This window comes from Eucyclogobius newberryi, unplaced genomic scaffold (genome assembly GCF_026437365.1).
Source record: "Eucyclogobius newberryi isolate DKJ021-1_F unplaced genomic scaffold, fEucNew1.0.hap1 SCAF_10, whole genome shotgun sequence".
NCBI lineage: Eukaryota > Metazoa > Chordata > Actinopteri > Gobiiformes > Gobiidae > Eucyclogobius > Eucyclogobius newberryi.
Genome location: NW_027315724.1, coordinates 840244 through 865535, shown reverse-complemented (window position 1 = coordinate 865535; position 25292 = coordinate 840244). Strand labels below are relative to the sequence as shown.

Genomic DNA, 25292 nt, shown 5'->3' with positions numbered 1-25292 from the left:
GAGAGAGAACCAGAGAGAGAACCAGAGAGAGAACCAGAGAGAGAGAACCAGAGAGAGAACCAGAGAGAGAGAACCAGAGAGAGAGAACCAGAGAGAGAGAACCAGAGAGAACCAGAGAGAGAGAACCAGAGAGAACCAGAGAGAGAACCAGAGAGAGAACCAGAACCAGAGAGAGAACCAGAGAGAGAACCAGAACCAGAGAGAGAACCAGAGAGAGAACCAGAGAGAGAGAACCAGAGAGAGAACCAGAGAGAGAGAACCAGAGAGAGAACCAGAGAGAGAGAACCAGAGAGAACCAGAGAGAACCAGAGAGAGAGAACCAGAGAGAGAGAACCAGAGAGAGAGAACCAGAGAGAGAGAACCAGAGAGAGAGAACCAGAGAGAGAGAACCAGAGAGAGAGAACCAGAGAGAACCAGAGAGAGAACCAGAGAGAGAGAACCAGAGAGAACCAGAGAGAGAACCAGAGAGAACCAGAGAGAGAACCAGAGAGAACCAGAGAGAGAGAACCAGAGAGAGAGAACCAGAGAGAGAGAACCAGAGAGAGAGAACCAGAGAGAGAGAACCAGAGAGAGAACCAGAGAGAGAGAACCAGAGAGAGAGAACCAGAGAGAGAGAACCAGAGAGAGAGAACCAGAGAGAGAGAACCAGAGAGAACCAGAGAGAGAACCAGAGAGAGAACCAGAGAGAACCAGAGAGAGAGAACCAGAGAGAGAGAACCAGAGAGAACCAGAGAGAGAGAACCAGAGAGAGAGAACCAGAGAGAGAGGACCAGAGAGAGAACCAGAGAGAGAACCAGAGAGAACCAGAGAGAGAACCAGAGAGAACCAGAGAGAGAACCAGAGAGAGAACCAGAGAGAGAACCAGAGAGAGAACCAGAGAGAACCAGAGAGAACCAGAGAGAGAACCAGAGAGAGAACCAGAGAGAGAACCAGAGAGAACCAGAGAGAACCAGAGAGAGAACCAGAGAGAACCAGAGAGAGAGAACCAGAGAGAGAGAACCAGAGAGAGAACCAGAGAGACCCAGAGAGACCCAGAGAGACCCAGAGAGAACCAGAGAGAGAGAACCAGAGAGAACCAGAGAGAACCAGAGAGAGAACCAGAGAGAACCAGAGAGAAAACCAGAGAGAGAACCAGAGAGAGAACCAGAGAGAGAGAACCAGAGAGAGAGAACAAGAGAGAGAGAACCAGAGAGAGAACCAGAGAGAGAACCAGAGAGAGAACCAGAGGGAGAGAACCAGAGGGAGAGAACCAGAGAGAGAGAACCAGAGAGAGAGAACCAGAGAGAACCAGAGAGAGAACCAGAGAGAGAACCAGAGAGAGAGAACCAGAGAGAGAGAGAACCAGAGAGAGAGAGAACCAGAGAGAGAGAACCAGAGAGAGAGAACCAGAGAGAGAGAACCAGAGAGAACCAGAGAGAGAACCAGAGAGAGAGAGAACCAGAGAGAGAGAACCAGAGAGAACCAGAGAGAGAACCAGAGAGAGAGAACCAGAGAGAGAACCAGAGAGAGAGAACCAGAGAGAGAGAACCAGAGAGAGAACCAGAGAGAGAGAGAACCAGAGAGAACCAGAGAGAGAACCAGAGAGAGAGAACCAGAGAGAGAGAACCAGAGAGAGAGAACCAGAGAGAGAGAACCAGAGAGAGAGAACCAGAGAGAGAACCAGAGAGAGAACCAGAGAGAGAACCAGAGAGAGAACCAGAGAGAACCAGAGAGAGAACCAGGGAGAGAACCAGAGAGAGAGAACCAGAGAGAGAGAACCAGAGAGAGAGAACCAGAGAGAACCAGAGAGAGAACCAGAGAGAGAGAGAACCAGAGAGAGAGAACCAGAGAGAGAGAACCAGAGAGAGAACCAGAGAGAGAGAACCAGAGAGAGAACCAGAGAGAGAACCAGAGAGAGAGAACCAGAGAGAGAACCAGAGAGAGAGAACCAGAGAGAGAGAACCAGAGAGAACCAGAGAGAGAACCAGAGAGAGAGAACCAGAGAGAACCAGAGAGAGAGAACCAGAGAGAGAGAACCAGAGAGAGAACCAGAGAGAGAGAACCAGAGAGAGAACCAGAGAGAGAGAACCAGAGAGAGAACCAGAGAGAGAGAACCAGAGAGAGAGAACCAGAGAGAACCAGAGAGAACCAGAGAGAGAACCAGAGAGAGAACCAGAACCAGAGAGAGAGAACCAGAGAGAGAACCAGAGAGAGAGAACCAGAGAGAGAACCAGAGAGAGAACCAGAGAGAGAGAACCAGAGAGAGAACCAGAGAGAGAGAACCAGAGAGAGAGAACCAGAGAGAGAGAACCAGAGAGAACCAGAGAGAGAGAACCAGAGAGAACCAGAGAGAGAACCAGAGAGAGAACCAGAACCAGAGAGAGAACCAGAGAGAGAACCAGAACCAGAGAGAGAACCAGAGAGAGAACCAGAACCAGAGAGAGAACCAGAGAGAGAACCAGAGAGAGAGAACCAGAGAGAGAGAACCAGAGAGAGAGAACCAGAGAGAGAGAACCAGAGAGAACCAGAGAGAGAACCAGAGAGAGAACCAGAGAGAACCAGAGAGAGAACCAGAGAGAGAGAACCAGAGAGAGAGAACCAGAGAGAGAGAACCAGAGAGAGAGAAGCAGAGAGAGAGAACCAGAGAGAGAGAACCAGAGAGAGAGAACCAGAGAGAGAGAACCAGAGAGAGAGAACCAGAGAGAGAACCAGAGAGAGAACCAGAGAGAGAGAACCAGAGAGAGAACCAGAGAGATAGAACCAGAGAGAACCAGAGAGAGAGAACCAGAGAGAACCAGAGAGAGAACCAGAGAGAACCAGAGAGAGAACCAGAGAGAACCAGAGAGAGAGAACCAGAGAGAGAGAACCAGAGAGAGAGAACCAGAGAGATAGAACCAGAGAGAGAACCAGAGAGAGAACCAGAGAGAGAACCAGAACCAGAGAGAGAGAACCAGAGAGAGAACCAGAGAGAGAGAACCAGAGAGAGAACCAGAGAGAGAGAACCAGAGAGAGAGAACCAGAGAGAGAACCAGAGAGAGAGAGAACCAGAGAGAACCAGAGAGAGAACCAGAGAGAGAGAACCAGAGAGAGAGAACCAGAGAGAGAGAACCAGAGAGAGAGAACCAGAGAGAGAGAACCAGAGAGAGAACCAGAGAGAGAACCAGAGAGAGAACCAGAGAGAACCAGAGAGAGAGAACCAGAGAGAACCAGAGAGAGAACCAGAGAGAGAACCAGAGAGAACCAGAGAGAGAGAACCAGAGAGAGAGAACCAGAGAGAGAGAACCAGAGAGAGAGGACCAGAGAGAGAACCAGAGAGAGAACCAGAGAGAACCAGAGAGAGAACCAGAGAGAACCAGAGAGAGAACCAGAGAGAGAACCAGAGAGAGAACCAGAGAGAGAACCAGAGAGAGAACCAGAGAGAACCAGAGAGAGAACCAGAGAGAGAACCAGAGAGAGAACCAGAGAGAACCAGAGAGAGAACCAGAGAGAGAACCAGAGAGAGAACCAGAGAGAGAACCAGAGAGAACCAGAGAGAGAACCAGAGAGAACCAGAGAGAGAACCAGAGAGAGAGAACCAGAGAGAGAACCAGAGAGAACCAGAGAGACCCAGAGAGACCCAGAGAGAACCAGAGAGAGAGAACCAGAGAGAACCAGAGAGAGAACCAGAGAGAACCAGAGAGAGAGAACCAGAGAGAGAGAACCAGAGAGAGAGAACCAGAGAGAGAGAACCAGAGAGAGAGAACCAGAGAGAGAACCAGAGAGAGAACCAGAGAGAGAACCAGAGGGAGAGAACCAGAGGGAGAGAACCAGAGGGAGAGAACCAGAGAGAGAACCAGAGAGAACCAGAGAGAGAACCAGAGAGAGAACCAGAGAGAGAGAGAACCAGAGAGAGAGAACCAGAGAGAGAGAACCAGAGAGAACCAGAGAGAGAACCAGAGAGAGAGAGAACCAGAGAGAGAGAACCAGAGAGAACCAGAGAGAGAACCAGAGAGAGAGAACCAGAGAGAGAACCAGAGAGAGAGAACCAGAGAGAGAGAACCAGAGAGAGAACCAGAGAGAGAGAGAACCAGAGAGAACCAGAGAGAGAACCAGAGAGAGAGAACCAGAGAGAGAGAACCAGAGAGAGAGAACCAGAGAGAGAACCAGAGAGAGAACCAGAGAGAGAACCAGAGAGAGAACCAGAGAGAACCAGAGAGAACCAGAGAGAGAACCAGGGAGAGAACCAGAGAGAGAGAACCAGAGAGAGAGAACCAGAGAGAACCAGAGAGAGAACCAGAGAGAGAGAGAACCAGAGAGAGAGAACCAGAGAGAGAGAACCAGAGAGAGAGAACCAGAGAGAGAGAACCAGAGGGAGAGAACCAGAGGGAGAGAACCAGAGGGAGAGAACCAGAGAGAGAACCAGAGAGAACCAGAGAGAGAACCAGAGAGAGAACCAGAGAGAGAGAGAACCAGAGAGAGAACCAGAGAGAACCAGAGAGAGAACCAGAGAGAGAGAACCAGAGAGAGAACCAGAGAGAGAGAACCAGAGAGAACCAGAGAGAGAACCAGAGAGAACCAGAGAGAAAACCAGAGAGAGAACCAGAGAGAGAACCAGAGGGAGAGAACCAGAGGGAGAGAACCAGAGAGAGAGAACCAGAGAGAGAGAACCAGAGAGAGAGAACCAGAGAGAGAGAACCAGAGAGAGAGAACCAGAGAGAACCAGAGAGAGAACCAGAGAGAGAACCAGAGAGAGAACCAGAGAGAGAGAACCAGAGAGAGAGAGAACCAGAGAGAACCAGAGAGAGAGAACCAGAGAGAGAGAACCAGAGAGAGAACCAGAGAGAGAGAACCAGAGAGAGAGAACCAGAGAGAGAGAACCAGAGAGAGAACCAGAGAGAGAACCAGAGACAGAACCAGAGAGAGAACCAGAGAGAGAACCAGAGACAGAACCAGAGAGAGAACCAGAGAGAACCAGAGAGAACCAGAGAGAGAGAACCAGAGAGAGAACCAGAGAGAGAGAACCAGAGAGAGAGAACCAGAGAGAGAGAACCAGAGAGAGAACCAGAGAGAGAGAACCAGAGAGAGAGAACCAGAGGGAGAGAACCAGAGGGAGAGAACCAGAGAGAGAGAACCAGAGAGAGAAACAGAGAGAACCAGAGAGAGAACCAGAGAGAGAGAGAACCAGAGAGAGAACCAGAGAGAACCAGAGAGAGAGAACCAGAGAGAACCAGAGAGAGAACCAGAGAGAGAGAACCAGAGAGAGAACCAGAGAGAACCAGAGAGAACCAGAGAGAGAGAACCAGAGAGAACCAGAGAGAGAGAACCAGAGAGAACCAGAGAGAGAGAACCAGAGAGAGAACCAGAGAGAAAACCAGAGAGAGAGAACCAGAGAGAACCAGAGAGAGAGAACCAGAGAGAGAGAACCAGAGAGAACCAGAGAGAGAGAACCAGAGAGAACCACAGAGAACCAGAGAGAGAGAACCAGAGAGAGAACCAGAGAGAGAGAACCAGAGAGAGAGAACCAGAGAGAGAACCAGAGAGAGAGAGAACCAGAGAGAGAGAACCAGAGAGAGAGAGAACCAGAGAGAGAACCAGAGAGAGAGAACCAGAGAGAGAACCAGAGAGAGAGAACCAGAGAGAGAACCAGAGAGAGAACCAGAGAGAGAGAACCAGAGAGAGAGAACCAGAGAGAGAGAACCAGAGAGAGAGAACCAGAGAGAGAGAACCAGAGAGAGAGAACCAGAGAGAAAACCAGAGAGAGTACCAGAGAGAGAACCAGAGAGAGAACCAGAGAGAGAGAACCAGAGAGAGAGAACCAGAGAGAGAGAACCAGAGAGAGAGAACCAGAGAGAGAGAGAACCAGAGAGAACCAGAGAGAACCAGAGAGAGAAAACCAGAGAGAACCAGAGAGAGAGAACCAGAGAGAGAGAACCAGAGAGAGAACCAGAGAGAGAACCAGAGAGAGAACCAGTGAGAGAGAACCAGAGAGAGAGAACCAGAGAGAGAGAACCAGAGAGAACCAGAGAGAGAACCAGAGAGAGAACTAGAGAGAGAGAACCAGAGAGAGAACCAGAGAGAGAGAACCAGAGAGAGAGAACCAGAGAGAACCAGAGAGAGAACCAGAGAGAGAACCAGAGAGAGAGAACCAGAGAGAACCAGAGAGAGAGAACCAGAGAGAGAGAACCAGAGAGAGAGAGAACCAGAGAGAGAGAGAACCAGAGAGAGAGAACCAGAGAGAGAGAGAACCAGAGAGAGAGAGAACCAGAGAGAGAGAGAACCTGAGAGAGAGAACCAGAGAGAGAACCAGAGAGAGAACCAGAGAGAGAGAACCAGAGAGAACCAGAGAGAGAGAACCAGAGAGAGAGAACCAGAGAGAACCAGAGAGAGAGAACCAGAGAGAACCAGAGAGAGAGAACCAGAGAGAGAGAACCAGAGAGAGAGAACCAGAGAGAGAACCAGAGAGAGAGAACCAGAGAGAGAGAACCAGAGAGAGAGAACCAGAGAGAGAGAACCAGAGAGAACCAGAGAGAGAGAACCAGAGAGAACCAGAGAGAGAGAACCAGAGAGAACCAGAGAGAGAGAACCAGAGAGAACCAGAGAGAGAGAACCAGAGAGAACCAGAGAGAACCAGAGAGAGAACCAGAGAGAGAACCAGAGAGAGAACCAGAGAGAGAACCAGAGAGAGAGAACCAGAGAGAGAACCAGAGAGAGAGAACCAGAGAGAGAGAACCAGAGAGAGAGAACCAGTGAGAGAGAACCAGTGAGAGAGAACCAGAGAGAGAGAACCAGAGAGAGAACCAGAGAGAGAGAACCAGAGAGAGAACCAGAGAGAGAACTAGAGAGAGAGAACCAGAGAGAGAGAACCAGAGAGAGAGAACCAGAGAGAACCAGAGAGAGAACTAGAGAGAGAACCAGAGAGAGAGAACCAGAGAGAGAGAGAACCAGAGAGAGAGAGAACCAGAGAGAGAACCAGAGAGAACCAGAGAGAGAGAACCAGAGAGAGAGAACCAGAGAGAGAGAACCAGAGAGAGAGAACCAGAGAGAGAGAACCAGAGAGAACCAGAGAGAGAACCAGAGAGAGAAATAGAGAGAGAGAACCAGAGAGAGAGAACCAGAGAGAGAACCAGAGAGAGAACTAGAGAGAGAGAACCAGAGAGAGAGAGAACCAGAGAGAGAGAGAACCAGAGAGAGAGAGAACCAGAGAGAGAGAGAACCAGAGAGAGAGAGAACCAGAGAGAGAGAGAACCAGAGAGAACCAGAGAGAGAGAACCAGAGAGAGAGAACCAGAGAGAGAGAACCAGAGAGAGAGAACCAGAGAGAGAACCAGAGAGAGAACCAGAGAGAGAGAACCAGAGAGAGAGAACCAGAGAGAACCAGAGAGAGAACCAGAGAGAGAACCAGAGAGAAAACCAGAGAGAACCAGAGAGAGAACCAGAGAGAACCAGAGAGAGAGAACCAGAGAGAGAACCAGAGAGAGAACCAGAGAGAGAGAACCAGAGAGAGAACCAGAGAGAGAGAACCAGAGAGAGAACCAGAGAGAGAACCAGAGAGAGAGAACCAGAGAGAGAGAACCAGAGAGAGAGAACCAGAGAGAGAGAACCAGAGAGAGAGAACCAGAGAGAGAGAACCAGTGAGAGAGAACCAGAGAGAGAGAACCAGAGAGAGAACCAGAGAGAGAGAACCAGAGAGAGAGAACCAGAGAGAGAGAACCAGAGAGAGAGAACCAGAGAGAGAACCAGAGAGAGAACCAGAGAGAGAACCAGAGAGAGAGAACCAGAGAGAGAGAACCAGAGAGAGAGAACCAGAGAGAGAACCAGAGAGAACCAGAGAGAGAACCAGAGAGAGAACCAGAGGGAACCAGAGAGAGAGAACCAGAGAGAGAGAACCAGAGAGAGAGAACCAGAGAGAGAGAACCAGGGAGAACAAGAGGGGGTCACCTGATGAAGCTGTCGCTCAGCAGCCCCGGGCTCACACACAGCGTCTCCAGTAGGTCATCTCGGATCTGTCTCAGAGTCTGGCTGTCCTCTGCAAACGAGAGCGGATCAGGGGCCCGGCCTTTGTCTGTGTGGAACTTCAGCAGCACTGCAAGGACCACAAGGGACGGGGTCATCATGTAGCACAAGGAAACGGATTCACAAGGGACGGGGACATCATGTAGCACAAGGAAACGGATTCACAAGGGACGGGGACATCATGTAGCACAAGGAAACTGATTCACAAGGGACGGGGACATCATGTAGCACAAGGAAACGGACTCACAAGGGACGGGGACATCATGTAGCACAAGGAAACGGATTCACAAGGGACGGGGACATCATGTAGCACAAGGAAACGGACTCACAAGGGACGGGGACATCATGTAGCACAAGGAAACGGACTCACAAGGGACGGGGACATCATGTAGCACAAGGAAACGGATTCACAAGGGACGGGGACATCATGTAGCACAAGGAAACTGATTCACAAGGGACGGGGACATCATGTAGCACAAGGAAACGGACTCACAAGGGACGGGGACATCATGTAGCACAAGGAAACGGATTCACAAGGGACGGGGACATCATGTAGCACAAGGAAACTGATTCACAAGGGACGGGGACATCATGTAGCACAAGGAAACGGACTCACAAGGGACGGGGACATCATGTAGCACAAGGAAACGGATTCACAAGGGACGGGGACATCATGTAGCACAAGGAAACGGACTCACAAGGGACGGGGACATCATGTAGCACAAGGAAACGGATTCACAAGGGACGGGGACATCATGTAGCACAAGGAAACGGATTCACAAGGGACGGGGACATCATGTAGCACAAGGAAACGGATTCACAAGGGACGGGGACATCATGTAGCACAAGGAAACGGACTCACAAGGGACGGGGACATCATGTAGCACAAGGAAACGGACGGGGACATCGTGTGCTGTATTTAGTACTTCATCTATAGCAGGGGGTGGTTTTTCACAAAGGGCCACAAACACGACAATGTCATAGTTTGGACGTCTCCACCTTTAAGACTTGGAACATCAAAAAGCACAAATGTTTTTAAATGTTACAATAAAAGTGCAGAATTGCGCAGCTCTCAATTCTGCACTTTTCACTGTGGAACATTTTCATAAATGTGTTTATTGTTGTCCAAGTGAGATTTTGGAACCTTAATTTACAGCGGCTTATAAAAGTGTTCGTACCTTTACACATTCCTCCCAAAGGAGTTTGTGGTTCTTTGCTGAGGAGGGTCAAAGGGCAAGGGAGGGGGTCAAAGGGCAGGGGAGGGTCAAAGGGCAGGGGAGGGGTCAAAGGACAGGGGAGGGGTCAAAGGAGGGTCAAAGGGCAGGGGAGGGGTCAAAGAAGGGTCAAAGGGCAGGGGAGGGTCAAAGGAGGGTCAAAGGGCAGGGGAGGGTCAAAGGAGGGTCAAAGGGCAGGGGAGGGTCAAAGGGCAGGGGAGGGTCAAAGGAGGGTCAAAGGGCAGGGGAGGGTCAAAGGAGGGTCAAAGGGCAGGGGAGGGGTCAAAGGGCAGGGGAGGGTCAAAGGAGGGTCAAAGGGCAGGGGAGGGGTCAAAGAAGGGTCAAAGGGCAGGGGAGGGTCAAAGGAGGGTCAAAGGGCAGGGGAGGCTGGACATTCTCTATTTGGTCATTTCCTGTGAACTTTGTTTCGTCGCCTTTGGAGGAAACTGTGGCGATTATGGGCATTACAAAACTAAACTGATCTGACATGAATGTGGAACGTGATCTGGTCTAACAGGTCACATGACTGAAGCATCGTGCTGCCCCGCCCACTCCCCATGTAAAGCCCCGCCCACTCCCCATGTAACGCACTCGTTTGAGTCACTGATGTTCCCAACTCATGCAAACATTGAACATTATTATTGTACAAAGGGCCAATAACACACAGAGGGCGGTCAGAGGGCGGTCAGAGGGCGGCAGTCAGTGACCAACGACCCACATTCTATAGTTTAGATTTCAAATATGGGAAAGATTGTTTTGGCATCAGAATATTCTCCTTCTCGGGACCAGCACCACTATTTTTCACCCATTCAACGGTGACGAAATGTCGGGAAAATTTGTTCCTCTAAAAACTGCCTCTACTTTCTGGATAAGTCCTTTTCTAGAATTAAAACATGTGGCACATCGGCCCGACGTGATAAGAAATGACATAAAAAACCCTGATCGTAGAATCATGAATTTGATGCAGAGGTAGATGTGACAAGAGAAGTAAAAGATATTATTACGGCAACGTCGTCCGCCATGTTGGATTTCCTACGGTGTTGCTGTAGTGAGGACAGAAAGCTCCCATGTTATTCCAATAAGAAAGCCGCCAAATCTGAACTTTGATCTTATTTACCCTTTATACTTTTACGACCTCCTCTTCGGCCGTTAGCTCGATTAACCTGACATCTGGTGAGACTCATCTTCAGGAGTGGGCCTTTATTTTGTTTTATTCTAGGTGCAGTCTATTTTGCCAAGAAGTTCAAAATCATCGTCTCTTGCGTGGTGGGGCCCCGGCGTGGTGGGCCTGGGACGGTCCATGTTAATGAACGTACATGATGTAAATGCAGTGAACATGTCGGATCGTAGCCGTGGGATCATTTCCATCCGACAATGTAATTGTCAAAAGTGATTTTTTCCCCTCAAATTCGGCTTTCAATGTTTGATAAATATATGATGGGAATCTACAGTACACGAGCGAGTCTGCTCCGGATGTGTCATTACTGACTGCTGTAGACCTCTCCATTCAAATCTGAAACGGTAGAAGTTTCATGTGGCCCTCAAGTGCCCCGCCCACATCAGGGCGTGTCATTTACCCTGCAGGAGGAAGTAGTCGACGGGGGTCTTCTTGAGCGCAGCCTTTGCCTGGTCACTGGTCCAGTCCACCTCCAGAGCCTGCTTTAAAGTGCAGAATGACGCCACCTACAGGACAAGCAGCACCACTTAGACCAGAATAAATACTAAATGTCCTAAACATGCCCCGAGGTAAACGTGTTCAAATCTAATTTAGTTTTTACTCAGAAGAATAAATCAGCAGTACAAACTTCAGTTGGATGTTGATGTAACAATGAAGTGTTTAAGGTTCAAGAGGCTCCTCCAATCACGTGAGTAAACTGAAATCCAGTGTTTAAAGCTGTGTTCTCTCTGATCAGATCTGTGTGATTATCTAAGGCTCTGGACACACTTCAGACGTGACTGTGGGTGGTGCAGGTGGTGCAGGTGCGGGTGGTGCAGGTGCGGGTGGTGCACCAAAGAAAGTGGGGCTGTACCTTCTTCACCATCGCCGTCTCATTGGGGTCCACTTTGGCCTTTTTGGAGCCATCAGCCGACTCCCCTGAAGGCTTCACCACTTTAGGTCTTTCCCTTCAAAACACAAGAGAGTCAGTCAGGAGTCCTGTGCTACTGTGCTACACAGATGTCAGGAAGTAGGTCACGAAGTGATGGAGGACACAGATGTATTATTATACATCTGCCAGAAGACATTTTATACTGTCATGTATTGTCAGCACACGATACATAAAACGCCAGAGATGCAAAAGCCATAAAGCCCTTCGCTCTCCTCCTCAGGCTTGGTAGTCGGCTGTGTGGAAACTAGGGAAGATCACATTTATTTGGAGTATAATTGCACTAATAAACACTTATTACACTTAATTCAAACAATTACTGAAATTCTAAGGCAGTATTGCATTTGTGATATACATCTAAACAGTAGGACTTTGTAAACCATTCCAGACCTGACCTGTTAAACTAATCCAAGAGCCCCATGCATTTCAGAACCACTGGTACTGGTAAACAGAGATATTTCTATAAAAACATTTACAGCCATTGAACGCCAACTCAAAGTAGGATTTCATTTCAATAGCGATGTACAGTACTTCCCCTAGTACTGTGTCAGAAACATGGCTGTGCTGCAGGTTTAAAGGCAGAATTTGCACAGGACTCAACAGGACAGTCACAGCGGGGGCAAAGGTCACGGGCTGAACCTGAACCCATAACACATGTGCAACACATCCAACCACTGCACCACAAGCGAAGCACTAATTGTATTTTTGATTAACCTGTTTCCATCCACCTATTTTCCCCCTGTGCACACTGGTTGGACCCACATGTCATTGCTTATTAAAAGAGGATCTTACGTTCCACATGTGAGATGGAATTAAATGAAAAAAGGAAAGATGACGTGGCCAAAATACAGCGAGGAGGATCTGTGCCACAAGCCAAGGTCACGCAGATTGTTTTAGTTGGGGACGGCGCGATAAGTCACGTGACGCATGAAAAGATAAACACACATTCTCTTCCAAGCGCCACTGTTTCTGAGATAACGTCACTCCTTCCAAATATTATGGCTAAGCATGGAGGAGCTAAACAGCTGATTGTGCACGTGGGTGCAGTGGACATGCGGCGGGAACAGACTGAAGTTTTGAAAAAAGACTTCTTGAAGTTATTCGACGTGCTTGATAAAATGGAAATCAAAACATTCATAAGTGGACCTCTTCCAAACATCGACAGGAGGATAAACAAGTTTAGCCGGCTTCTTCAGCTGAACACATGGCTGTCCAAAGAGTGTTCCCTGAGAGGACTACACTATATTGAGAACTTCTATCTATTCTGGAAACGAGAGGACCTGTTTAAGAGAAATGGCCCCCACCTATGCAGAGGTGGAGTGAGGGTGCTGACAGAGAACCTGCTCCACGCTCTGAGGCATTGGACTGGGCCTGGACAGGGTCCTGAGCAGATAGTTAGAGAAGAGAGGAATGAGAGAAGAATTCCTGCTCCATCAGCCAGAGACCGAGCCAATGTTTCAACATCAAAAGCACCACAACCTCAGCCTCCACCAAAGGATTCATCAGCAGCTGCTCCACCACCACCAGCAAAGGATTCAGCTCCAGCTGCTCCACATTCACCTCCACCGCCTCCAGCAAAGGAACAATCTTCAAAGGCCTTGGACCCATCTGTGACAAGCCCAACAACATCCCTGTCATCGCCCCTGCCTTCACACCAGCCCTGGGTTCCCCCTGCAACATCTACTCCCACTAAAGATTCATCATTCTCCTTCTCATCTCCACTCTCACCCATGGGCCTTCCCAGCCATTTTGAAAGTCTGATCAAATCAGGCATTAAGATGGCTCCACTCACGCCCAATATAGCAAGGGCTATGCCGACTACACCAACAAAAGCCCCACCACCCATCCCCCCTCGCCTCTCACCTGGTCCCAAACTCTCCTTGGCTACAAAAGCCCCACCACCCATCCAACCTCGCCTTTCACCTGGTATCTCCCATAGCTAGGATGCACTGGGTCTCAGCGTTGCCGGGACTTATTGTCACATTAAAAATCAAACCAACCCTATGTAAAAAGAGCCCCCCCTAGTGCTATTTCTGTAGTCACATCATCACACAGATGGAAAAACAAAATGCGAGTCAGGCCCAATCTGAGAAATGTGATTCATATTCCCTGTGAAAAGATAAAGCCCAGTCTCACTGAAACTAGTCTGAAACTTGCTGTGCTAAATGTCAGATCCTTATGTAACAAATCTCTCTTAATTAATAATTTTATTTCTTCTTATAATCTTGATTTTATGTTTTTAACTGAAACATGGCTTGACAAAAACACAGGAAATGTAGTTCTGATAGAATCTGCTCCACCCAACTTTAAGTTTGAATCTGAAACACGAGAAAACAAAAAAGGGGGTGGAGTCTGTGCTGTCTTTAGAGATGAAATAATTACCCGCAGGTTGTCTTTTGGGGTGTTTTCATCATTTGAGTATGTATCCTTTAAAATGGAGCTAAAACGGTCTCCATCCATTCTCTTCATTGTTTTATACAAGCCTCCCCAGCACTGCCAAGGTTTTATTGATGATTTTACTGAGATGCTTTCAGTCATATGCACAGACTTTGATGGTTTGGTCATTACAGGTGCTTTCAATGTGCATGTTGATCATATTTGTGACAGAAACGCTAAAGAGCTTGATGCTGTCCTTGAAACCTTCAGTCTTACTCAGCATGTGAGAGGCCCCACCCACAGCAAAGGACACACTCTAGATCTCATAATTACAAAGGGGGTAAATATTTCAAATGTTAATGTGATCGATGTTGCTCTGTCTGATCATTTCTGTGTCTTCTTTGACCTGTCTGTTTCTCCCAAACCTCCGGTTGGTCCTGCAGTTGTTCAGAGGAGACACATAAGTGATGGCACAGGTGCACTGTTTATGGAAATGATAAACTTTGAAAATGTCTCATGTTCTAATGTAAATGATTTGTTGAACTCTGTTACATCTAGTGTTTTGAATGTTCTGGACACCATCGCCCCTATAAAGGCTAAAATGGTTAAAAATAGGCAGAAGGCGCCGTGGAGAAATGATGATTCGGTCAGGGCACAGAAAAGGGAGTGCCGCAGGGCCGAACGGAAATGGCGCAAGTCAAAGCTCCAGGTTCAAAAAGAGATTTACAAAGAGAAGCTGAACATGTACAACCTAATCTTATGTAGAACTAGGGAAAGATATTTTTCTGAAATAATTGGAAGCTGCAGTAACAACTCGCGTGTCCTGTTTGCCACAGTAAACAGATTAACAAACCCTCCAGCTCAGCTGCCGTTAGAACTCATTTCCACATCCAAGTGTAATGAGTTTGCATTATTCTTTAATGACAAAGTTCAGGGCATTAAAAATGCTATAAATCCCACAATGCAAAAAATTACCCTAAAACCACCAAGACACTTAGAGCTAACTCACTTTGCACCAGTAACTGACAAAACTGTCCATGAGATCATCACCAGTCTGAGTTCATCTACATGCTGCCTTGATGTGTTACCCACCAAATTTCTAAAGTCTGTGCTGAACAGTTTGTTAGCACCACTCACTCACATAGTTAACATGTCGCTTCAATCTGGAACATTCCCAATGTCTTTGAAAACTGCGGTCATAAAGCCTCTCCTAAAGAAGAGCAGTCTTGATGCCGCAGTACTGAGTCATTACCGGCCCATCTCTAATCTGCCATTTTGGGGCAAAGTCCTTGAAAAGGTTGTTTACCAACAGCTCACAGATTTCCTCTTAATAAACAACTCATTTGATGTTTTTCAGTCAGGTTTTAGACCTCATCACAGCACTGAGACTGCTCTTGTCAAGGTGACAAATGACATCCGCCTGTACACAATGACACGGGCAAAGCCTCAGTCTTAATTCTGTTAGATCTGATGCTGCTTTTGACACTGTCGATCATGGGATCCTCTTACAGAGACTAGAGGACTGGGTGGGCATCACTGGCACTGCCCTAAACTGGTTAAGGTCCTATCTGGAAGACAGGAAGTACTTTGTTGAAATTGGTAGCTGTGTCTCAGACCACATGACCCTGACCTGCGGAGTGCCCCAAGGGTCAGTCCTGGGTCCCCTTCTGTTCAACCTCTACATGCTGCCGTTAGGTCAGTTGATACGCAGTGAAAATGTGTCCTATCACAATTATGCAGACGACACTCAGATCTATGTTTCACTATCGGCAGGTGACTATGGACCAGTAGATTCACTCTGTCACTGCATCCAACAGATCAGTTTGTGGATGCAAAACAACTTTCTCCAGCTGAACTCAGACAAGACTGAAATAATCGTTTTTGGCCACAGAAACAAAGAGAAAGTGTTAGCGTCACCTCCAGAGTCTCGCTCTAAAACCTACAAACCAAATTAGAAATCTGGGGGTAATAATGGACTCAGACTTGAACTTTAATAGCCACGTCAAATCAATAACATCAGCAGCTTTTTACCATCTAAAAAACATTGCCAAAATCAAAAATATAGTGTCAAAACCAGATTTAGAGAGACTTATCCACGCGTTTGTCTCCAGTAGATTAGACTACTGTAACGGCCTGCTCACTGGTCTCTCCAAACGAGCTGTAAAACAGCTGCAGTACATCCAGAACGCTGCTGCTCGGGTCCTGACTAGAACCAGGAAGTACATCACATTAGTCCTGACTAGAACCAGGAAGTATGATCACATTAGTCCTGTTCTCAGGTCTCTGCACTGCCCCCTGTGGCTCAGAGAATAGACTTTAAAGCAGCTCTGCTTGTGTACAAGTCTCTCCATGGCCTAGCACCAAAGTACATCTTGGATATGTTAGTGCCATATGAACCATCTCGGACTCTGAGGACCTCAGGGACCGGCCTCCTGCTGGTGCCCAGAGTCAGGACTAAACATGGGGAATCTGCGTTTCAGTTTTATGCAGCTAAAATCTGGAACATTCTTCCTGAAGATGTGAGACAGGCTTCTACTCTGACAATGTTCAAATCTAAGCTAAAAACAGTTTTGTTTAGCTGCGCATATGACTGAAAGGATTTTTTCTTTGCACTCTTCTCTTTTGTTTGTGATTTTATTAGTTTAGAAAATCAGTTGGATTGATAATTTTTAATTTAGTTAATTTTTTTGTATTTCTGTAATTTCTTTGTGATTTGAATGCATTTTTCCTGCTGTGAAGCACTTTGAATTGCCTTGTGTATGAAATGTGCTCTACAAATAAACTTGCCTTGCCTTGCCTTGAGTGTGATGCATCATGGGAAAGCTTAGACCTTCTAGTTTCTGCAGATGTGTAGGTGTCACACTGTCAGGGCTTCAGAACTTACACTACAGAAGCACAAACATAAACAAAACATCCTTTTTTAGTCTCGCCTGAATATTGTCCATTTGTAATGGTCCTGAGCAGGACATACTTCATTGTGTGCTTATGCTGTTCACTGCACATGCTGTTGTCATGACAACAACTGTGTAAAGTTTCAGATCTCTAGAACAGGCATGTTGGTGCTGTTGACCTTATGTATCAAAAAGTATATTCAAGTGATACAAATGTGCCAAACTGTGCCAAACAGTTTTATTACAATTTTAGCTCCTCTATGATCATAAAACATACATTTTGATGTTTTGTAGGCCACTAATACCAATTATAACTACTAAAAACAATGTATGTGAAAATGTGTAAATATGAGTTTACCCATGAATTTCCCATATCGAGGTTAAAAAAAATATATAAAAAAATAATTATATTTTAGTATTGGTATAATAATACATATATCTAACAAAATGCACGTCCAAAAGGCTAATAAAATCAGAAAACGTTATGCGCAAAATCCTGCCCATAAATCTGACTCTTTACAGCCTTCCCGGAGCCTTACGCACGAGAATACAGAAGATTCTGTGTGAATAAGGCCTTTGTCCCGCCCCTCTTTCTAAAGCTATTCTTATTGGCTAGAATAATATGTCAATCAAAGTCTGCTACGCTATGTAGATGTAAACAGAGGAATCCATGTGTGCCGCAAGCAGCGCATTTTTTTCGTGGATGGTCTCATTCTGTAGGTAACAGTCTGAAGAAAAGATCAATGCCAAAAATTATCTTATTAGGTCAAACAGGTCATTTGTTATGGACGGAGAAATGCGCTAAACGAGCCTTAATCCTGACCAGCGTCAACGAAGAAAACTTTGTTTACTTGACAATATCTCGAAATCAAATAACTTCAGGAAAAATACAAGTGGATATTGTTTTTCAATGATTCCTTACGGACAGACTGAGCACAAGGATGTACAGAATTAAAGCCGTTTCGTCCGTCATAAACAGCAAACAGGACATGTGTTTGTAAAAGTTTAGACTTTCTCACAAACTATTGGCAATTGCTTCTTGGGGCAAATTATTCAATGTAAATCAATGACATATTTGTTTTGTTGAGAAAATAAGCTTTAAAATGATGCATAACTTGCTGGTATTGACCACGGAAATAAAAGTGATGATGTAAGAGAACATTTGAAATATAGAAAATGCGTGCAGCGCGCAGGTGGGTGGTAACAGGTTAAAACATGTTTGCAACTGAATAGAAAAATCATTGAAGTCATAGATTTGAAAATCAGATGAAGCACGACTCCGTGAGGCAGGACACGTGTGACTCACTCGATGTAGTGGTACTGCGGGCCCAGGTTGGTGAACATGTATCCGTAGTAACCGTACACGTCTCCACAGAAGACTTTGATGCTGTGCTGGGAGCAGAGCAGGTCCAGCCGCAGCATCAGGTCCCGGGGGCAGCCGGTCAGGACCACCTGTCCAAGCACAGCACATGTCTTCATCATTATACGGATCATCATGACCAAACATGTCATTGTGTAGTGTAATGGAGGAAATGGGTCAGGTCAGGTCATTCCGATGTTGTTTTAGGCCATGACATGTCACAAAATTAATATCTGTCTTGTTTTTCCTGTGTGCTGATGATATAAGAATGTTGGTTCCTGATTGTACTGTCCGGCGCCTCTTCATCAGCCAGGATCAGGCCAATTAATGCGTCAGGCCCTGATTATGTGTGAAAACATCTCCGATTGAGCTCTGAATGAGAGAGCTGGAACCGTCACAGATGTGATGTTTTGGTCTATCTCTTTTGGAGCTGATTTGATTGTGATTATGTGCATACGTGTCAAATGTTTGTCACTGCCTATAAAAGGCTTACTCTGTAATTGTTATACAGGTAGGAACAGAAACCTTTGTCAGGGAAAGTGAGACGTTTGTCGTGAATAAACCTCCACCTTTTGAAAGAGACAAAACTCTGTTTCTGCTTCATGTTTTCTTGGTCACATTTTACTTGGTCATTGTTTGCAGGAAACTTCCATAACAGTAGGAATAGGCTAAAATAATGTGATAATTTAAGTCTGATAATGAACAAAGAGTGCAGTACGCTGTCCCTGTCCCGTCGTCAAAGCACAGGACGGCTCGAGGGGAGAATTCACAGTGCTTAATAATTAACATTTGGATGTAAATATGCCAGTTTCACTCGTCCCTGGACAGATGTTAAGTGACCAGTCAACTGTAGAAAAAGCTTGAGTTGTTTCATCTGGACATTTCGACTCTCATCCAAGAGTCATTCTCAATCTGTGACTCGAGTCTGGAACTCAGATATTTATCCTCCTCTGTGTAAGCCCCGCCCACCGGGCCCTGTAATGGGCCATCTACATCTTATGACCAGTCAACTGTTAAATATGTCTGAATATCTTGCAGTATTTACATAAAAGTTACAATTTTGTAGTTTGTTCAGCAAGATGTGATGAAGTGTATCAAAACTAAACATTGTTCCTTCTGAATGTTCAAAAGTTAAAATGGCGCCTATAAGAGGAATACCAGGCCCCTCGTGCCAGTCACACATCCTCTGCTAATACAAGAATATCTTATTCTATATCATGAAAATCACCAGTTACATATTGTCCTTCAGAACAGAGGCTCCACTGACCGCATCAAACTGCAGAAAGAAGTCATCGGCCTTGTCCTGTAAGTCCGAGGGGTCCGCGTGCACCTGCACCATGGGGTTGAGGTTCTGGGCCCTCTCCAGTGACGCCTGGGCTCGGTTCTGCCCCTGAGCACTCTCTGGCACCAGGAACTGAGCTCGGCACGACTCCTCCGATACCTGAAACACACATCCAGGCTCAGTAAAACAAGGTACTATGGGAAGGGCTACTTTAGGTGCTGCCCGGTGGCGGAGTGGTCAGAACATGTCCTTCCATCTCTCATCCCATTTCAAACTCCCTCACATCCGCAGACCTAGACCTCATTAGTTCCATGATCTGTTGTTATTAAACTCATGGATCCATAGTTTTACTCCTGCAGCAAACTACGGCCCGCGGGCCACATGTGGCCCGTTTGTCTTTATATTCCGACCCGCCAAACATGCCAAACATCCATCCATCCATTTTCTGCCGCTTTATCCGGGGCCGGGTCGCGGGGGCAGCAGTCTGAGCAGGGACTCCCAGACTTCCTCCTCCCCAGACACTTCCTCCAACTCCTCCAGGCCAGCGTGTCCTGGGTCTTCCCCGGGGCCTCTTCCCGGTGGGAGATGCCTGAAACACCTCCCGGGGGAGGCGCCCAGGAGGCATCCGGAACAGATGCCCGAGCCACCTCAGCTGGCTCCTCTCGACGTGGAGGAGCAGCGGCTCTACTCCGAGCTCCCCCCGTGTGGCTGAGCTCCTCATCTCTAAGGGAGCGCCCAGCCACACGGCGGCGGAAACTCATTTCGACCGCAATCACATGCCAAACATATATATATTTTTCTTTTTTGGAGCCTAACCCAGTGACTTCGGCCCTTAGGCGGGGTACACCCTGGACAGTGGCCAACTCGTCACAGGGACATCACAGAGACATAGACATTACAGACAGTTCACTCTCACATTCGTTCATTAGGGCGTCACCAATTTTACCTAACACATGCATGTGTTTGGACTGTGGGAGGAGCCGGAGAACCCGGAGAGAACCCACGGTAACACGGGGAGAACACCCAGAGAGATCATGTGATGTTGGTCTGGTCCAGGAATCGAACCCATGATCTCCTTCTTGGGAGGCAAGAGCGCTAACCGCCATTGCCGTGCACCCAGGTAAAAATATATTCAACATTTTTTGAAAGCTCTAGGTGCTTTTTCAGCCGAACACGAGCAGTTTGTCGTTACATTGCGCTCTAGGGAAAAAAGCTTTCTGGGCCGCGGGATTTCTTGGGCTGCAGTACCACTGGAGTGGCCACTGGGGGAGTCAACATCACGCTGCGGCGAGCCACGCCCTCTCCAGATATTATAATAGATCTATGAGCCACGCCCTCTCCAGATATTATAATAGATCCATGAGTAGCATCTACTTACTCAGACGATGTGATTCTATATGCTACAGCGCCCTCTGCTGCACAAGTGAGGATTTTCACTCTATTCAACAAAACTGCTGATTTACAATTGTTAATGAATTAAAATCAAACTGAATGTTTGCGGTTCTCCAAAAGACACTCTAGTGACCCAAAAATATATATTTTCTTACGCTTGATAATAATAAGATTGAAGAAGTACTCTATTACAAATACTTGTATCTGGATCGATGATAAACTCTCCTTCAACAAACAAAAAAGCCACAAATAAGCTTAAAAATTGTCATTCTTCTTTAGAAATAAAACTTGTTTTCCTCTTAATTGTAGAAAACCATCCAGGCCACACTTCACTAGGTTCTAGATTATGGTGATATTATTTGCATTCTACAGCAGCAGTATGTATGTCAGAATCCGCTGGAGGCGCTGCCGGTCCCGAGTCCCACCGGTCCCGAGTCCCGCCGGGCCCGAGTCCCGAGTCCCACCGGTCCCGAGTCCCGCCGGGCCCGAGTCCTGAGTCCCGCCGGTCCCGAGTCCCGCCGGTCCCGAGTCCTGAGTCCCGCCGGTCCCGAGTCCCGCCGGTCCCGAGTCCCGCCGGTCCCGAGTCCCGCCGGTCCCGAGTCCCGAGTCCCGAGTCCCGAGTCCCGAGTCCCGCCGGTCCCGAGTCCCGCCGGTCCCGAGTCCCGCCGGTCCCGAGTCCCGCCGGTCCCGAGTCCTGAGTCCCGCCGGTCCCGAGTCCCGCCGGTCCCGAGTCCTGAGTCCCACCGGTCCCGAGTCCCGCCGGTCCCGAGTCCCGCCGGTCCCGAGTCCCGCCGGTCCCGAGTCCTGAGTCCCGAGTCCTGAGTCCCGAGTCCCACCGGTCCCGAGTCCCGCCGGGCCCGAGTCCTGAGTCCCACCGGTCCCGAGTCCTGAGTCCCGAGTCCCGCCGGTCCCGAGTCCCGCCGGTCCCGAGTCCTGAGTCCCACCGGTCCCGAGTCCTGAGTCCCGAGTCCCGAGTCCTGAGTCCCGAGTCCCGCCGGTCCCGAGTCCTGAGTCCCGCCGGTCCCGAGTCCTGAGTCCCGCCGGTCCCGAGTCCCGCCGGTCCCGAGTCCCGAGTCCCACCGGTCCCGAGTCCCACCGGTCCCGAGTCCCGCCGGGCCCGAGTCCTGAGTCCCGCCGGTCCCGAGTCCCGCCGGTCCCGAGTCCTGAGTCCCACCGGTCCCGAGTCCCGCCGGTCCCGAGTCCCGCCGGTCCCGAGTCCCGCCGGTCCCGAGTCCTGAGTCCCGAGTCCTGAGTCCCGAGTCCCACCGGTCCCGAGTCCCGCCGGGCCCGAGTCCTGAGTCCCACCGGTCCCGAGTCCTGAGTCCCGAGTCCCGCCGGTCCCGAGTCCCGCCGGTCCCGAGTCCTGAGTCCCACCGGTCCCGAGTCCTGAGTCCCGAGTCCCGCCGGTCCCGAGTCCCGCCGGTCCCGAGTCCTGAGTCCCGAGTCCTGAGTCCCGAGTCCCGCCGGTCCCGAGTCCTGAGTCCCGCCGGTCCCGAGTCCTGAGTCCCGCCGGTCCCGAGTCCCGCCGGTCCCGAGTCCCGAGTCCCACCGGTCCCGAGTCCCGCCGGGCCCGAGTCCCGAGTCCCGCCGGTCCCGAGTCCCGCCGGGCCCGAGTCCTGAGTCCCGCCGGTCCCGAGTCCCACCGGTCCCGAGTCCTGAGTCCCACCGGTCCCGAGTCCCGCCGGTCCCGAGTCCCGCCGGTCCCGAGTCCCGCCGGTCCCGAGTCCTGAGTCCCGAGTCCTGAGTCCCGAGTCCCACCGGTCCCGAGTCCCGCCGGGCCCGAGTCCTGAGTCCCACCGGTCCCGAGTCCTGAGTCCCGAGTCCCGCCGGTCCCGAGTCCCGCCGGTCCCGAGTCCTGAGTCCCGAGTCCTGAGTCCCGAGTCCCGCCGGTCCCGAGTCCCGCCGGTCCCGAGTCCCGCCGGTCCCGAGTCCTGAGTCCCGCCGGTCCCGAGTCCCGCCGGTCCCGAGTCCCGAGTCCCGCCGGTCCCGAGTCCCGCCGGTCCCGAGTCCCGCCGGTCCCGAGTCCTGAGTCCCGCCGGTCCCGAGTCCCGCCGGTCCCGCGTCCCCGAGTGCCGCCGGTCCCGAGTCCCCGAGTGCCGCCGGTCCCGAGTCCCGCCGGTCCCGTGTCCCGCCGGTCCCGTCGGTCCTGTGTCCCGCCGGTCCTGAGTCCCGAGTCCCGGCGGTCCCGAGTCCTGAGTCCCACCGGTCCCGAGTCCTGAGTCCCGAGTCCCGCCGGTCCCGAGTCCCGCCGGTCCCGAGTCCCGCCGGTCCCGAGTCCTGAGTCCTGAGTCCTGAGTCCCGCCGGTCCCGAGTCCCGCCGGTCCCGAGTCCTGAGTCCCGCCGGTCCCGAGTCCCGCCGGTCCCGAGTCCCGAGTCCCGCCGGTCCCGAGTCCCGAGTCCCGCCGGTCCCGAGTCCCGCCGGTCCCGAGTCCTGAGTCCCGCCGGTCCCGAGTCCCGCCGGTCCCGCGTCCCCGAGTGCCGCCGGTCCCGAGTCCCCGAGTGCCGCCGGTCCCGAGTCCCGCCGGTCCCGAGTCCCCGAGTGCCGCCGGTCCCGAGTGCCGCCGGTCCCGAGTCCCGCCGGTCCCGTGTCCCGCCGGTCCCGAGTCCCGCCGGTCCCGTGTCCCGCCGGTCCCGCCGGTCCTGTGTCCCGCCGGTCCTGTGTCCCGCCGGTCCTGAGTCCCGAGTCCCGGCGGTCCAGAGTCCTGAGTCCCGCCGGTCCCGAGTCCCGAATTGCTCCTCTCGTGACACAAACCAATACCATTGATCGAAATGGTGTCAATCACCACCTAAGTCACGCCCACATGACCTTCCCATGATGCTTCACTGCAATGTATAAGTAGGAGAATGTTTCGAAAATTCACTTCACGGAAATGCTGAAAATATAATATAAAAGATCATTTGCCCACTTTATTTTTTAATGAATCATAAACTTCAGAATATTTGTGATCTAAAGCACCAAACCTCATGAAAATATATTTAGGCAAAGTATGTTTTTTTAGCGATCACAATATTACAGGTCCACGTCGGCCGTCGGGTTAGAAATATTTGCATGTTTCACTCAAAACACTTGTTGTTGCCCCAACTGTATGAAATGACACAGGTTGTGAAAACACACGCCCAGAAAGTTCAGATATGACTCAGTTTCCTCCTAAATACATTTATAACTTGGAATATCGACATTTAATGAAACCCCTTCAATAACTTTTTGATATATCAGAAAATAATATGTGGTCAGATGCATGAACCTGTACATAGAGGTGACCGCGCCCTGCACAGCATCAGCGCTGACCACAGGCCAGCAGAGGTCAGAGGTCACAGCTTTTAGGCTGAGATGTGTGGACAATTTTGCCTCATTTTGTCGCCTTGACTTATTCCAAAAGTATTACACTCTGGTCACATGACCTTTCTGACAGATTTACACCGACACTTTTGAATAAGATAAGATAAGATATTCCTTTATTGTCCCACATGGGGAACTTTCATTGGTGCAACGCAGGAAGATCCAGAGGTAGATCCAGAAGAACAGATCACTTATAGGAAGTCTGAAAAACACTTTCAGTAGAAGATCTCCTATAAATAAATACAAACTCCCATAGACAAATAAATAAATAAATACATAAATACCATTGCATGTGATCCCGACAGTAATTGCACATGAATATGTGTCACGACAGCACATGGATTGCACATGAATTTCACAGTAATTGCACATGAATTGTTTTTCTGATGCAGCAACAGTCTAAGTGTCTGTGTCTGAAGGGCTGACCTGTTTGTGGTCCAGAAGCGTGAGCCCTTTGACCCCGGCAAGAATCAGGTTCTTTGCGATTTCAGCCCCGAGTCCTCCTAAGCCCGCCAGCAGAACACGAGAGGCCCTCAGCCTGGAACACAAGCACAACGTCCTGAGCATGAAGAGACCTGGGACCTGCTTTTACAGAGGAGAGGAGCCCCGGGAGAGGAGAGGAGGAGAGGAGAGGAGCCCAGGAGAGGAGCCCCGGGAGAGGAAGGAAAGGAGCCCCGGGAGAGGAAGGAAAGGAGCCCCGGGAGAGGAAGGAAAGGAGCCCGGGAGAGGAAGGAGAGGAGCCCGGGAGAGGAAGGAAAGGAGCCCCGGGAGAGGAGAGGAAGGAGCCCGGGAGAGGAAGGAGAGGAGCCCGGGAGAGGAAGGAGAGGAGCCCGGGAGAGGAGAGGAACGAGTGGAGCACAAAGGACTTTAGATGGCCCACACAACACGATTATTTCATGGATATTCCTCTGCAAGTTTGGCTTTTATAAAGCAAACACGTGCAACATTTGCAGAAACAAGCCCAGAATAATGGCCAGAGGCAGGTTTAACTGCACCTCTTCTGCGCCTCCAGCCCCCACAGGCGGATCTGCCGGTCGTACTGAGCCGCCTCCTCTTCACTGATCCCCGGCTCTTCCTTCTCGATCATGTCGATCATTGTAAACTTGAATCGTGTCGTTTGATTCGACTATAGACGTTTTCCGAAGCTACGGCTGAAGCTGCGACTGATGCTGCAGGACCTGAATGAAGGGGCGCTGGATGATGACGTCACAGATGTTCCGGTCTCCTGATGACGCTCTCACAGAGCCTTAACAAAGAGTGATATTTACAAAGAGTGATATTTACAAAGAGTGATATTTACAAAGAATCATATTTACAAAGAGTGATATTTACAAAGAATCATATTTACAAAGAGTGATATTT

General features: G+C 49.6%; 1 protein-coding gene across 1 annotated transcript in view; it reads right to left on the bottom strand.

The window, feature by feature from the left end:
* The window catches only part of sae1 (SUMO1 activating enzyme subunit 1), a 36614-nt gene extending 11520 nt beyond the window's left edge, over positions 1-25094 (bottom strand). Inside the window, exons 1-7 of the mRNA XM_072457454.1 lie at positions 24926-25094; positions 24357-24468; positions 19184-19357; positions 17863-18008; positions 11215-11308; positions 10762-10867; positions 7896-8040 (exon numbers count right to left, since the gene is read on the bottom strand). Coding sequence (XP_072313555.1) covers positions 7896-8040; positions 10762-10867; positions 11215-11308; positions 17863-18008; positions 19184-19357; positions 24357-24468; positions 24926-25026 — 878 coding nt within the window. The 5' untranslated portion in view covers positions 25027-25094. The remainder of the gene's footprint in view (positions 1-7895; positions 8041-10761; positions 10868-11214; positions 11309-17862; positions 18009-19183; positions 19358-24356; positions 24469-24925) is intronic.
* Between the last annotated feature and the right edge of the window lie 198 nt (positions 25095-25292).